This window comes from Heterodontus francisci, chromosome 3 (genome assembly GCF_036365525.1).
Source record: "Heterodontus francisci isolate sHetFra1 chromosome 3, sHetFra1.hap1, whole genome shotgun sequence".
NCBI classification, from domain to species: Eukaryota; Metazoa; Chordata; class Chondrichthyes; order Heterodontiformes; family Heterodontidae; genus Heterodontus; species Heterodontus francisci.
Genome location: NC_090373.1, coordinates 81,773,771 through 81,788,739, shown reverse-complemented (window position 1 = coordinate 81,788,739; position 14,969 = coordinate 81,773,771). Strand labels below are relative to the sequence as shown.

At 43.7% G+C, this 14,969-nt stretch overlaps 1 protein-coding gene across 7 annotated transcripts in view; it reads left to right on the top strand.

The window, feature by feature from the left end:
• dnmt3ab (DNA (cytosine-5-)-methyltransferase 3 alpha b) overlaps positions 1 to 14,969 on the top strand; it is a 718,146-nt gene that overhangs the window by 471,235 nt on the left and 231,942 nt on the right. For all 7 annotated transcript variants that reach the window (XM_068023838.1, XM_068023830.1, XM_068023822.1 and 4 more), the window contains one exon: positions 13,475 to 13,684. In XM_068023838.1, coding sequence (XP_067879939.1) covers positions 13,475 to 13,684 — 210 coding nt within the window. The remainder of the gene's footprint in view (positions 1 to 13,474; positions 13,685 to 14,969) is intronic.

Sequence of the window (14,969 nt, the reverse complement as noted above, 5' to 3'; positions counted from 1 at the left end):
TACTTGGGATGTCATAAAGAATCTGAAAGAATTACATACAATTTCACAGATTTACAGAGTCGCAGAATTGTTGCAGCACAGAAGTAGGCCATTCGGCCCATCATGTCTGCACCAGCTCTCCGAATGAGCAGTTCACCTAATGCCATTCCCTGCCTTCTCCCTGTAACCCTGCACATTCTTCCTTTTTGGATAACAGTCTAATTCCTTTTTGAATGCCTCGATTGAACCTGCCTCCACTACACTCTCAGGCAGTGCATTCCAGACCTTAACCACTCGCTACGTGATGTTTTTCCTCATGCAGCTTTTGCTTCTTTTGCCAATCACTTTAAATCTGTGCCCTCTTGTTCTCGATCCTTTCAGTTTTCCCTATCCACTCTGTCCAGACCCCTCATGATTTTGAATATCTCTATCAAATCTCCTCTCAGTCTTCTTTTCTCCAAGGAAAACAGCCCAGAAACAGGCCATTCGGCCAACAGTCCCATGCTGATGTCTATGCTCCACACAAGTCTTCTTCCAGCCTACTTCATCTAAACTTATCAGGATAACCTTCTATTCCCTTCTCCTTCATGTGCGTATCTAGCTTTCCCTGAAATGTATCAATCTTAATAGAGTTAAAATGTTTCTCTTCCTTTATGTGTTTCAGACATTTTTTGTTTATAAGCGATGTCATAATGCAATTCAAGTTAACACAGTTTGGACGAGAAATTGGGCTTGTTAGCACCCATCTTTTGGGCTCCAGAAATACCCTTAGAATTCCAAAATGGCATCCATAACAGGATGCACACTTGCGGATTGAATTGCACCAGGCACTATATTGGTACAAGCATTAGCACACATGCAGTGAATGCCCGCCAGAAGTATGCAGAGTAACAGATCATGACGTCAACCAGCATGCAATGCTGATTTGACACCAGCGATGCCATTTTGGAGCTCAACGCTCCAACTATCATCCACTGTTAACCTTGCACAGCTGAACACATGTTCAGCAGCAGGAATGAGCCCCCATCAGCAACTTAGAGGGATCATCAACAACTTATAGGGTAGTTGTTGCTAAATTTCTCTGGCTGCTACTATGTTTCTACATGTGTTTGGGGCTTTCTATCATTGTTTCAAGTTGGAAAAATCCCACAGGGACTGGTGTAGAAGGTGCTGGAGGATATTTTGCTCACTTCAAGTTTTCTGTACACACCAGTTGCTCGAGGCATGGGTGGTGTAGTAGGCATTTCCCATTGGAATACTGCATGGCTTAGAGAATGAATAGAGGCCATAGAGAGCAAGAGATGCTGAAAAAATGAGGAGGGCAGTGGGACTGTAAGCAGGAGGCTGTATCCGCTCAGTGTTTTCAGGGAGCAATTCTCCCACTTGGAACAAGGTGTGAGACGTCAGTGCTTCAATAAAGATGTTCTCACCAGAAATCTGCCTCCTGCTGCAGCCACAACTGCAACTTCAGTGCAGGGCATGGACAACATTGCCAGTGGCTGTGAAGGTGACTGTGGCAATGCACTTTTATGCGTCTGGCTCCTTCCAGGCTGGAGACAATGTCTCTCAGTTTGATGTGCACCGTTGCATAAGGGAGGTCACTGAGGCTCTCTATTCAAAGAGACCTAAAGACAGTTCGTTCTGTCTTGCCAGATGCATGCGGTTTTGCTAGGATTGCAGGCTTCCCCATTGTGCAGGGTGCCGTTGACTGAATGTACATTTCTTTGCATGCCAACTCTGCCCTATAATGGAACGGAAAGGGATTCCACTCTCGCAGCATCCAGCTGGTGTGTGGCCGTAGGCAACAAATCATGCAGGTCAATGCCCGGTATACTGGCAGCAGTCATGATGCCTTCATCCTGCAGCATTCTGCTGTACCAGCTGCATTTGAGCTACCACAGCAAACCTGCAGCACAATAAAGGCTATCCACATAAGACATGGCTGATGACTCTGGTGCACAACCAACTCAACCCAACTTACGATGAAAGCCATGTTGTCAAACGAAATGTAATTAAGCAGACCAATCGCATACTGAAACAACGCTTCTGCTGCCTGGCCTGCTCCAGAGAAGCCCTGTAGTACTCAGAACAACAGATGATGAGATTCGTCATGGTCTGCATAGCTGGTATAAGGCTGATGACTTTCAGTGGAGAAGTCTGCAGATAGTTTTGGAGGATGAGCTTGAGATTTGGGCCTAGAATGCCCTACTCCAGACTGCACCATCTCGGCAGGGGTTAGCTGACAGGCAAAAGCAAAGGCACTGGCGGAGTGGTGGTGTTGGAGGACGAATGCTGTGTTCCTCAGAGAGGACAGCAGGTTTGTGCTCGCGGAGCCACTGTCACTCCCCTGAGATGGTGCCTCAGAAATCCTAATAATTTGTTAGAGGGCATATAGCTGGATTTCTGTGACACCCTGCAAGCCTCTTTGAACACTATCATCCACAGCCATGATGGCCATAGTCTCAGCTGGTATGACAGCCAGCTGAACTTGCATATCAGCAGTCTGAACTTTCATCAGACACTGCATCATGTTTGGATCCACAAGTGTGAGAATGGAATTGCCCACCACTTCCATTGCTGTAAAGGATGGGCTCCAAGCTCTGCACAAAGTCCTGTGCTGAGTTGGTGCCAGACCCCTTCACGCTCTTTGACATTGGCTGCAGGCTTTCTGGCAGGCTTCCCAATGCACCAAGCATTTTGTTGTGCATGCCCATCAGCATTCTTCTGTAGGCTGCCCCATCAAAATCCTTAACTGAATCCTCTGCTGCCGAAACCGTGGGTGGCCTCGCCCTCCATGAGCTGGCACCTGCACTATCCTTGCCCCCCTGCCCTGGCTGCAGCTCACTCATGCTCGGTGTCTCACCATTTGCACATCCTGCCTCTAATCTAGATTCTAAGATGCGCGCTTCTGTCAGCATATGAGCTAGTGTCTGCAAGTTTGAAATCAAGTGATGGTGCTGTGTCTTCATCATAACTCTCTTGGTTTTCCTCCACTGTCTGGCCGGGTTGGGTATGTGAAAGGAAATAAGCAGAAGAATAAGGTTGTGCTGTGGGTAAGTGGAGAATATAAGGTGCAAGCTTACACCACCTACAGCTTGTAAGTCAGAAGACAGTGTCAAGAATGAGGGGAAAATGGGATGTGAGAAGGACGATTAGGTATTAGGATATCGTGACATTTGATGGTTACAGCCCTGCTGCTGCCACAGCCTCAGCAATGACCTTCCCAATAATGGCCAGCACCTTCTCCTCCATGGTGGTTAGCTCCTGCAGTTTCCAGTTGTGCGCCACCTTGTCCTGCAAGAGAGTGGGAAGTGTGTCAGTGAATGTCATGCAATCTGTTTGACTGATATTGGCAGTGTCTGCAGGCAGTAAGATGTGGGTGTGAGGCTTGCAGCAGTGCTAAGTGTGTGAGGGTGAGGTGAAGTATATGAATGTTAGCTATGAGTTCTGATTGATAGAAATTGTTCTAGATAATTGATAGTGGAATGGTGATTTGAGGAGTGTCTTCAGCTGGTGGTGCAGTTGGCATTTGAAGATCCATTTACTGACACTTGACCACTTGTGTGAGGTTATTGAACTTCTTGCAGCACTGCATCCAGGTCCTCGAGGCTTGACTTCTGTTATCCCTATCTGTTCCCACTGCCTTTTGATTGTGTGTCTGAGAGGGTGCCTCCTGGCATCCTGAAGATACTCCTCTCCTTTCCACCTCTTCCACGAAGATCTTCAGTACTATGTCTGAAAACCTTGGAGCCGGCTGTCTCTCTGTTGTGGCATTCGTCACTCTTTCCCAGGTCAAATTCACTTCAACCATGAAACAGCACCTGCTCCAGTCACCATGTACCTCCCCTTTAAATGGTGAAAGCTAGCTTTAAGCAGTGCAGGGTAGCTTGAACTGCTGCTAGCAAGATACAATTTTTGGCACTCTGGTGATGCGTTCACCCAATGAACCATGTACTTACTGCTGGCTGGTTGCAGAGATCATTGAAATGAGCAGGAAGCAGGAAGTTTGCATGCTGCCTGCAGTGCAATTAATGTGCATGTGTTAATCACACCTTGCTATCCCCATGCCCATATTTTGGGGCGATTCGATTATATAAAAATTGGAACAAGAAAATAAGCAATTGATTGCAAACTATCTGTGTTGGCATTTATCCTCCATATGAACAGGTGTGCTAATTTCACATGTTGCCTTGTTCTCAATTTTTTTTATTTCTTGTTCTGTCTACCACCTAATAGAAGATTATGTATGTCATCATGATGAAAATGATGCGTGGTTCAGGTCAATTTATTTGAATAGAATGAATATCAGGTAGTTCTACAACAGGCAGGCAATCTGCTCTGCCAGAATACTGCCCAGGTGGTGGTGTTTAAACTTTACCCCAAAATCCCTTAAACTCCCTATTATGTGCCAGCACTTTCACATCAATAAAAATAATCTCTTTGGATAAATTCACCACTTGTAAAGCAATTTTTGCCAGGGACCGAATTACATGGGTGTAATTCATTATGAGGTAAGTTGTTCATAAACATTAACAGCAAAATTTCAAAGCTTTTTGAAATCCATCATGCCTTAGTATTTTATATTCCTCTTTAACTCACTCCATGGCTATGCAATCCAAACTAAGTTTTTTTTGGCCGGGAATATTCTATGTGAATTGAACAATGGGTTTACATAATATAATACATATGGTTAATGCTGCAGCGGACCTGTTGGAGAACAGCACCATGCTATTAATGTAGTTTGGACAGCAATTTAACCATTTTCATAGAATAAAATCTCGACATTCAACCTTACAATCACCACTGCCATGACATATGACAAATCTCTGCATGTCTGGTAGTCATAACTACTTTAGATGGAGAAATGCTGTATTGAAACCAAATTGCTGACCACCTCATCACATAAACAAATGTATATGATTAAAACACCCAGTGCTAATACAAATATTTCTTTAAAAATTGCACTTCTACTCCTGTTCAGCCTTTAGAACAATAGTCACAGCTCCTGTTATATTACATACATGAATTTTCAATATACTTAGCACAATACCATAACTAAAATGTAAAAGAAGAGACATGCGATGTTATTCACTCAGTGTACGATTTGAGTGACAAAATATGATGATCTGAGTTTTTGGTACATAGTCTCAATACATTGTATTTAAATACTTTTTGTTGACGGCTGTAAATAATTTTGATTGAGACCAAAAGGCACAGGTAACACTCAGCAGGTCGGGCAGCATCTTTGGAGAGAGTAACAGAGTTAATGTTTCAGATTGATGAGCTTTCATTAGAATGTGTGAACATCATACTGCACCAAGGAATCGTACAAGAGTAGGGAAATTTAATAATAGAACAAACTTAAAGGCTTTGTATCTGAATGCACAAAGTATTCGGAATAAAATAAATGAGTTAACAGCGCAAATAGAGACAAGTGGGTATGATTTAGTGGCGATTACTGAGACGTAGTTGCAGGGAAACCAGGTTTGGAATTGAATATCCAAGGGTACTCAGTGTTTCGGAAGGGTAGACAGGAAGGAAAAGGAGGCGGTGTAGCTTTGTTAGTGAAGGAAGAGATCAGCGTGTAGTGAGAAACGATATCGGCACTGGAGATCAAGGGGTAGAATCAGTCTGGGTAGAAATAAGAAATAACAAGGGAAAGAAGTCCCTGGTGGGAGTAATCTATAGGTCCCCAAACAGTAGTTCCGCAGTGGAGCACAGTATAAACCAGGAAATACTGAGGGCTTGTAAGAAAGATACGGCAATAATCATGGGGGATTTTAATATGCATATAGACTGGATTAGTCAAATTGGCAAGGGTAGCCTCGAGGGAAAGTTCATTGAATGTATTGGAGATTGTTATTTGGAGCAATATGATGTGGAACCAGCCAGCGAGCAGGCGATTCTAGATTTGGTGTTGTGTAATGAGGTGGGATTAATAAATGATCTCATTGTTAAGGATCCTTTAGGAAAAGTGATCATAGCATGCTAGAATTTCAAATTCAGTTTGAGTGCGAGAAGCTGGAGTTCCACACGAGCGTTCTGGAGTTAAACAAAGGTAATTATACAGGCATGAGGACAGATTTGGCCCTAGTGGACTGGGCAGGAAGACTACAAGGTAGGACAGTTGACGAGCAGTGGCAGATGTTTAAGGAGGTATTCAATTTATCCCAACTAAAATATATTCCAGAGAGGAAGAAAGATTCTAGGAGGGGGAAAAAACATCCATGGCTAAGTAAGGAAGTTAAGGATAACATAAAGACAAAAACTAAGGCATACCATATTGCAAATGCCAGTGGCAGGCTGGAAGATTGGGAAACTTTTAAAGATCAACAAAGGGTTACTAAAAAAGTAATAAAAAGAGCAAAGGTAAATTATGAAAGAAAACTAGCACAAAATATAAAAACGGATAGCAAAAGCTTCTGTAAGTATATAAAAGGGAAGAGAATAGCTAAAGTGAATGTTGGTCCGTTGGAGGATGAGACTGGGGAGTTAATAGAAGGGAACATAGAAATGGCAGAGACACTAAATCAGTATTTTGCTTCCGTTTTCACAGTGAAGGACACTAGTACCATCCCAATAGTACCAGGTACTGCAGAGGTTATAGAAAGTGAGGAACTTAGAACAATCATCATCACTAGGGAAAAAGTACTGAGCAAACTATTGGGATTGAAGGCAAACAGGTCCCCAGGGCCTGATGACCTATATCCTAGGGTCTTAAAGGAAGTGGCAGTGGAGATAGTGGATCCATTGATTATAATATTCCAAAATTCTCTGGATACGGGAAAGGTGCCAGTGGATTGGAAAAAAGCTAATGTAATGCCCTTATTCAAAAAGGGAGGCAGAAGGTAGAAAACTATAGACCAGTTAGTTTAGTTTAGAGATACAGCACTGAAACAGGCCCTTCGGCCCACCGGGTCTGGGCCGACCATCAACCACCCATTTATACTAATCCTACACTAATTCCATATTCCTACCACATCCCCACCTGTCCCTATATTTCCCTACCACCTACCTATACTAGGGGCAATTGCTAATGGCCAATTTACCTATCAACCTGCAAGTCTTTGGCATGTGGGAGGAAACCGGAGCACCCGGAGGAAACCCACGCAGACACAGGGAGAACTTGCAAACTCCACACAGGCAGTACCCAGAATTGAACCCGGGTCGCTGGAGCTGTGAGGCTGCGGTGCTAACCACTGCGCCACTGTTGTTGGGAAACTGTTAGAATCCATTATTAACAAAGTAATAACAGGACATTTAGAAAGTCAAAATGCAATCCATCAGAGTTAACATGGTTTTATGAAGGGTAAATCGTGTTTGACTAATTTGCTAGAGTTCTTCGAAGCTGTAACAAGCAAAGTGGATAATGGGGATCCTGTAGATGTAGTATATCTGGACTTCCAGAAGGCATTTGATAAGGTGCCGCACAAAAGGTTAATACACAAGGTAAGATCACATGGGTTAGGGGCAATTTATTAGCTTGGATAGAAGGTTGGCTCACCAACAAAAAACAGAGAATCGGGATAAATGGGTCTTTTCTGGTTGGCAAGATGTAACTAGTGGGGTGCCACAGGGTTCTGTCCTTGGGCCCCAACTATTTACAATCTATATAAATGACTTGGATGCAGGGATAGAAGGTACTATAGCCAAATTTGCAGATGACACTAAAATAGGTGGGATAGTAAGTTGCAATAAAGAAATAAGAAATCTACAAATGGATATGGATAGATTAGATAAATAGACCAAAATTTGGCAGATGGATTTTAACATGGATAAGTGTGAGGTTATCCATTTTGGTCGGAAGAATAGAAAGGCAAATTATTATCTAAATGGAGAGAATCTTCAGAGTGCTTCGATGCAGAGGGATCTGGGTGTCCTCGTGCATGAATCGCAGAAAACTAGTTTGCAGGTACAGCAGGTGATAAGGAAGGCAAATGGAATTTTGGTATTTATTGCTAAAGGAGTAGAGTATAAAAGTAGGGAAGTGTTGCTGCAACTGTACAAGGCATTGGTGAGACCGCACCTGGAGTATTGCGTACAGTTTTAGTCCCCTTGAGAAAGGATGTAGCTGCATTGGAGGCAGTTCAGAGGAGGTTCACTAGATTGATTCCAGAGATGGGGGGCTTGTCTTATGAAGAGAGATTGAGCAGTTTAGGCCTTTGCTCTCTGGAGTTTAGAAGAATGAGAGGAGATCTAATTGAGGTATATAAGATGATTAAGGGGATTGACAAAGTAGATATAGAGAGGATGTTTCCTCTTGTGGGGCAATCTAGAATGAGAGGTCATAGTTTTAGGATAAAGGGTAGCAGATTTAAAACAGAGATGAGGAGAAATTACTTCTCTCAAAGGGTCGTGAATCTGTGGAATTCACTACCCCGGAGTACAGTGGATGCCGGGACATTGATTAAATTTAAGGAGGAGATAAACAGATTTTTAATTAGAAATGGGTTGACGGGTTATGGAGAATGGGCAGGAAAGTGGAGTTGAGGCCAAGATAGGATCAGCCGGGATCGTATAGAATGGCGGAGCAGGCTCGAGGGGCTGAATTGCCTACTCCTGCTCCTAGTTCTTATGTTCTTATGAAAGGTCCTTGACCTGAAACGGTAACTATGGCTGGGATTTTATCTGGCCCCCTGAGGCGGGATCGGAGGCAGCAGGGCATGGAGTATTTCGACGGGTGGCCGGGGTTACGGGGAGGGAGTTGTGGAGGGCCTGTCACCTCCCCGTCGACAAGCGATTTTCACAGTTGCGGGATAGGCCAACGACGGCCTTCCTGCCCAGAGGCAACTGTGGCTGTTGTGGCCTATTAACGTCCAATTAAGGGCCTCTGCCTGCTGCTGCAGCTGAGATCTTGCCAGCAGTTGGTGGACCTCCGCCACGTGGGGAGGACACCTTGTAACACGAGGCACCCTCCCTGTGGGCTTGGGGGGTGGTCCCTCTGTTGTAGGCAGGGAGGATTCCCTGCGGGAACAACTTTACCCTCTGGGAACCACCCCCCCCCTCCCCTTGGACTGCACGACCAGCCCCCACCCCCTCGCCGAGGCCTTCTGGACTGGCCGCACTTCACATACCTCTGGTTTGACTTTCCAGCGCTGGGTCAGGGTCCAAGGCCTCTGCAGTACCGGCAGCGGCCACCGCTCCTGGTGGCGCTGCCAATACTGCTGAGCTGCTGGTCCTCTGATTGACCGACAGCTCCTGGAGGAGCTTGTCTTTAATGGAACGGTGATCCTGGCATGGGAAACTTGAAGCTTAAAAGACCGGAGGATCGTTCCAGGGGCCGGGGCACAAGTGCGAAAAGGCCGAGGCGGGGCTACCCCTGCCTTTTTGGCCAAGCACCAGGAGCCCCACCTCCAACATAAAATCTAGCCTTATGTTTCTCTCTCCACAGATGCTGCCTAACCAGCTGAGTATTTCCAGCATTTTCTGTTTTTATTTTAGAAAGGAAACATCGGTGGAAGAATGTCACTCATCATCTCAGTCAACTAATAGGCAGAAGCATTAAATCATAAATTAAAAATGAATGTTTAAATATCTAAGGAAATGGGAGGCTTGGGAAATAGGTACAAACAAAAATTGGAAAACCTAGGGGTCAATTAAAACCAGTTTGAAAATGAAGATACGTTTAAAGTCTAAAGTTACTCAAGTCAGTGTTCAGAACAGAGGGTTGCAGTGTGCATTGGAGAAAATAATTTGAATTGTCCACTGGCCTGCAGAAGCCATCTATTTTGAGACCTATCCAGGTAAATACATTTTCTATTGCAGCTTTTGGACTATGCAAATATTTCTATTAATTGAGAAATGATCGTTCCTCATCAAACCTAAATAAGGCAGTAATTATGCAGTTCATGGTTAAAGGCATAAACATCTTTATCAAACAGCTAATTTCATTCCCAAACTTTACAAATGACTATTCCACATTATTTGGTTCCGTATGGATTTCTTTAACATATGTGAAAATTGATCAGTTGCTCACAGACTTCTCCACCAAAGAACTTACATGTATGGAACAGAAGTCAAATCCCCAGCTACATCTCACAACATTATTTAGATGAATGTGTTTCATCCTTAAGAGGAAGCTCTATGTGGGCATAAACATCTTATTTATTTAGAGATACAGCACTGAAACAGGCCCTTCGGCCCACCGAGTCTGTGCTGAACATCAACCACCCATTTATTCTAATCCTACACTAATCCCATATTCCTACCACATCCCCACCTTTCCTATATTCCCCTACCACCTACCTATACTAGGGGCAATTTATAATGGCCAATTTACCTATCAACCTGCAAGTCTTTGGCTGTGGGAGGAAACCGGAGCACCCGGCGAAAACCCACGCAGACACAGGGAGAACTTGCAAACTCCACACAGGCAATACCCAGAATTGAACCCGGGTCACTGGAGCTGTGAGGCTGCGGTGATAACCACTGCGCCACTGTGCCGCCCTATTTTCCGAACTACTTTCTGATGACTATCAGTTTGTCCTAATTTAATGACATTTAAGTGCATAGTAATGAAGTCAAGTGTGGATTCATTTTCAGAGATTAGCACCGAGTTGGAGAATAATCCTTCCTGTGCTATTGCATCATAAAATGTTGTAATTTAATTTTTCTAATGGTTGACTTCTGTAAATTCAATCTAAGCCATACAGACCAGAAAGTCTCAGGTTCCATCCCTGGTTATGTGCTGCTTAGCTGATCTAAGCCAGACTATGTTGGACTATGAAGTGGGAAAATATACATCCAGAGTTTCTGTCCAGTGACTCGTGTTGGGAAGTGTAGGTGGGTGGAAGTTAGTATCAGGCTGAGCTGGAATGCCACTTCACAGTCAAATATCCTGCCAACACTCACAGTCTAAGCTCATAGATGAAGAGAAGATACTTGGGTGAGGTACCAGAGGATGGTAATATTACAGGAAAGGATAAAAAAGAACAGTAAAAAATGTTCTTGTGTGTGCATCAGTGCAGGAAAACACAGCTGTTCATGGTTTGCCTATAGTCTAGTCATCAATTGACACTTACATGAAAACAGGTTTCAAGTAAAGAGAAACTTTGAAGGAATCCTTGCATTTCGAAAGTTTGGATCTTATGAAACATATCAATATATCAAAAAACATTTCCAATGTAAAAGCAGAACAGTGAAACACACCTGGAAAATAGCTAACAAAATAAAACAGCAGGACAGTGGCTTACTCTTGTATTTAATGTATCTTTCTTGGGGATGAACAGAAGCAGATTGGTGGGATAACATCTGTTCTTATTTAAATTTAATTTAAGGCATTAATTTAAAGGGTAGGTATGGCAGGTGGGTATTTTGATATGGCCTATAAATGAATAGTCCTTCGGAGCATGCTGTTTCCCAAATGGCAATTCAGGAAATCTTGTGTGTGTTATGGATTGTTTGAGTGTATAACATTTCCATACTGCTTTGTACTGCCTCATTTTGCCTAAAAGAACATTTAATGACAAATTTCAGCACACTGTGCACACTACATATATTGCATCAGTTTAAAAAAAGTTAGCTCTTTTCAATAAGGTCCCATTTATGCTTTACATTCATTTCCAGATCCAGGTTTTTGTGTAATTATACGGCATCCAATTTAACATTTCTACAATTAAAAATACTTTATGGGCATCGCCAGTATTTTCCACTTGACTTAAAATTATCTGTTCTTCTCCACTCTAGTTTTCAGATACCCTTCCAACATGATTTTTTTTCATTCTTTATGAATTTTTTGTCATTGTGGCAATTGGTGTTAGTGCTGGAGAATAGAATACTTTCCATTATGGGGAACCAAACGTATAGCCTGGTTCAATGCATATCATAAAATATTGTAACTTAGTTTTGCCAATGGCAAAATTTGATCTAAGTCATACAGAACAGAAAGTCTCAGGTTCAATTCCTGGTATCCCTGTATTCTATGCCAAGTATAGCTTGAACCCCAAACTCCTAAGAGCACTCTTTATAGTATCATTGTGACGTATACCTTTCCCACACAAGCCATCGTGGCTTCTCCAATCAAGCCTGGCAATTTGATACAAGTTAGTGCTAAATTAAGGTTAACTTCCTATCCGGAAAGGAACTGAAATTGCCCAAACTCAATTTATTGAATTTTATTGGGCTAGGTTGAATTTGAAGCCAAGTCCAGAGATGCATGTCCATCACATCACTGCGAGTTGAATTTTATTTTGGTGACAGGGGTCCTGGCGGGTGGGGGAGGCGGGAGGTGGTGGTGGTTGGGGGCAACCCCGACTTGGCCCTCTATCGGACTCCCAGCCGAATTCAGCGACGGGCAGGTAATTCACTGCCCGTTGTCAGGGATGCCATCTCCTTTAAGGGATACGATCCCGCCTCCCGTCAAAAGAGCTGCTGGCCAGTCAGAGCGCTAACAGCTCAGAAGTACTAGCAGTGACTGGGAGAGGTGGCTACTGCTGGTACTGCAGGAGGCCCAGAGCAGCAAAAATAGAGGAGGCCCCAGGCCCAAAGCAAGTGGGGTGGGGATTGCTGGGGCCAGTCATGTGGACCCTGGCGAGGGGTTGGAGGTGTGGTTGGTGAGGGCGGGGTTTGGGTCTTGCTGTAAGTGCAGCCATCGTCACCGGGGGGCCATCTGTGGGCAATGGGATTGCCCCCAGGGGAGGGACTTGCCATCCCCACTCCCGAGCCCACTAGGAGGCTGCTAAGTCTCACCTGGTGGTGTCTGCACATGGTGGCGGGCCCCTTCAATGTTGGCTAAATGGCAGCGAATGTAGGAAGCGCCCCTTAAGTCAAGTGGTTTAATTGGCCTCTCAGCAGACTTCTTGTGCCCTTTGCAGACAAAATGGCATGGAGGCAGGACAACATTGGGCATGCCATCCCATGCCATCTTGTGTGCCACACCCTCCCAGCCCATCTCCAAAGGCAAATAAAATCAAGCCCCAAATCTGGTACAGCATTACCTGACAAGAAGGCAGGCAAGTTCCATACTCCTAGATCTCTGCAATACACTGTATAACCTTCCACTTGGAGATACGCAAGAATTCATGGAGTTGTTCTGCCTAATTTCCATTTTCCACTTGTGAGATTAACTTGACCTTAGGGATGTTTTAGGCATCCAACTTTGGTCTTAACAATCTATGGAGCACAGCTGCTTGCCTTCGTTGAACCTGTTGAATATTTTTAGACAAACAGGAAATGCTTTTCCCACAGACTTACTCTTTCATGTCTTATTTTTTTCAAAAGAAAACAGCTTGAAAAATTTGCACAATGCACAATTTAAATGGTAATATCTCTAAGGAAAAGGCTCACATCAATAGAGTTAATATTTTATACAATTAATGTACTGCAGTTAAAAAAGAATTGCTAAATAGTTATATTTCACAATGAAGCTCCATGTTAGAAAGTACAAAGTATATTTTTCTCTCAGTCGTGCAGACATTTGTTAAAGCCCTCACTTATTTATATTTATTCTAACCGATACCCTTCCTTCCCCATACTACCACCCCTTTCCTATCCGCAGGCTGAGAAGAGGGCTAAACTTGTTGCTGTGATGGAGGCACAGGAAGATACTCCAGCTCAGAAGGAGAAAGAAACAAGCACAATCATTTCCCAGCAGTCCACTGATCCAACACCTCCCAGCATTGCAACTACTCCAGAACCCACAGTCATTTCAATTGAGACAGCTGAGAAGACCACATCCAAAGTGATAGATGAGGAAGCAGAATATGAAGTAAGTTAATTGTTTTATCCTCTGATGTACATTGGCCAGGTAGTTTACCAGTTTTATGAAAGATGCCATGCTCAGTATTTCAACATTCAGAAACATATAACGAATAAAACACAGAAATGTCATCCTGGTGACATTTCTATGCTGATTGGTTAAGGGATCATTGTGCAATGCTGATTCCTATATGATATTCCTTTATAAGGTATTGAAACATCAGTGCATAACACCAAGTGGAGAGATGCAAGTTTGATTCCTCCACTCTGCTAGTTAGCCAAACCTAGCTGTGCTGCGACTGTGGCTGAGACTAGAGACCAAGCATCTCATTGTGCGAGAGGAAAAATAAGCACGTGTATCTCCACTGGGCTGCTCTCACACTAGACTGAATAGACAGACAGAGACAGCATTCCTGGTACAAAAACAAGAAATGCTGGATTCACTCAGCAGGTCTGGCAGCATCTGTGGAAAGAGAAGCAGAGTTAACGTTTCGGGTCAGTGACCCTTCTTCGGAACTGACAAATATTAGATAAGTCACAGATTATAAACAAGTGAGGTGGGGGTTGGGCAAGAGATAACAAAGGAGAAGGTGCAGATTGGACCAGGCCACATAGCTGACCAAAAGGTCACGGAGCAAAGGCAAACAATATGTTAATGGTGTGTTGAAAGACAAAGCATTAGTACAGATTAGGTGTGAATATACTGAATATTGAACATCAGCAAGTGCAAACCTGAAGAAAAACAACCTGAAAAAAACAGTGGGTGAGCAAACTGAACAAACTAAGATGAACTGAAATAAATACAAAAAAAGATTGTAAAAAATGTAAAAAGGAATGCCAAAAAAAAAGGAAGAAAAAATAACTAAAAATGACTAAAAATGAAAGTAAAGTGGGGGGCTGTCATGCTCTGAAATTATTGAACTCAATGTTCAGACCGGCAGGCTGTAGTGTGCCTAATCGGTAGATGAGATGCTGTTCCTCGAGCTTGCGTTGATGTTCACTGGAACACTGCAGCAATCCCAGGACAGAGATGTGAGCATGAGAGCAGGGGGGAGTGTTGAAATGGCAAGCAACCGGAAGCTCAGGGTCCTGCTTGCGGACTGAGCGGAGATGTTCCGCAAAGCGGTCACCCAGTCTGCGCTTGGTCTCCCCAATGTAGAGGAGACCACACTGTGAGCAGCGAATACAGTATACTACATTGAAAGAAGTACAAGTAAATCGCTGCTTCACCTGAAAGGAGTGTTTGGGGCCTGGGATAGTAAGGAGAGAGGAGGTAAAGGGACAGGTATTACACC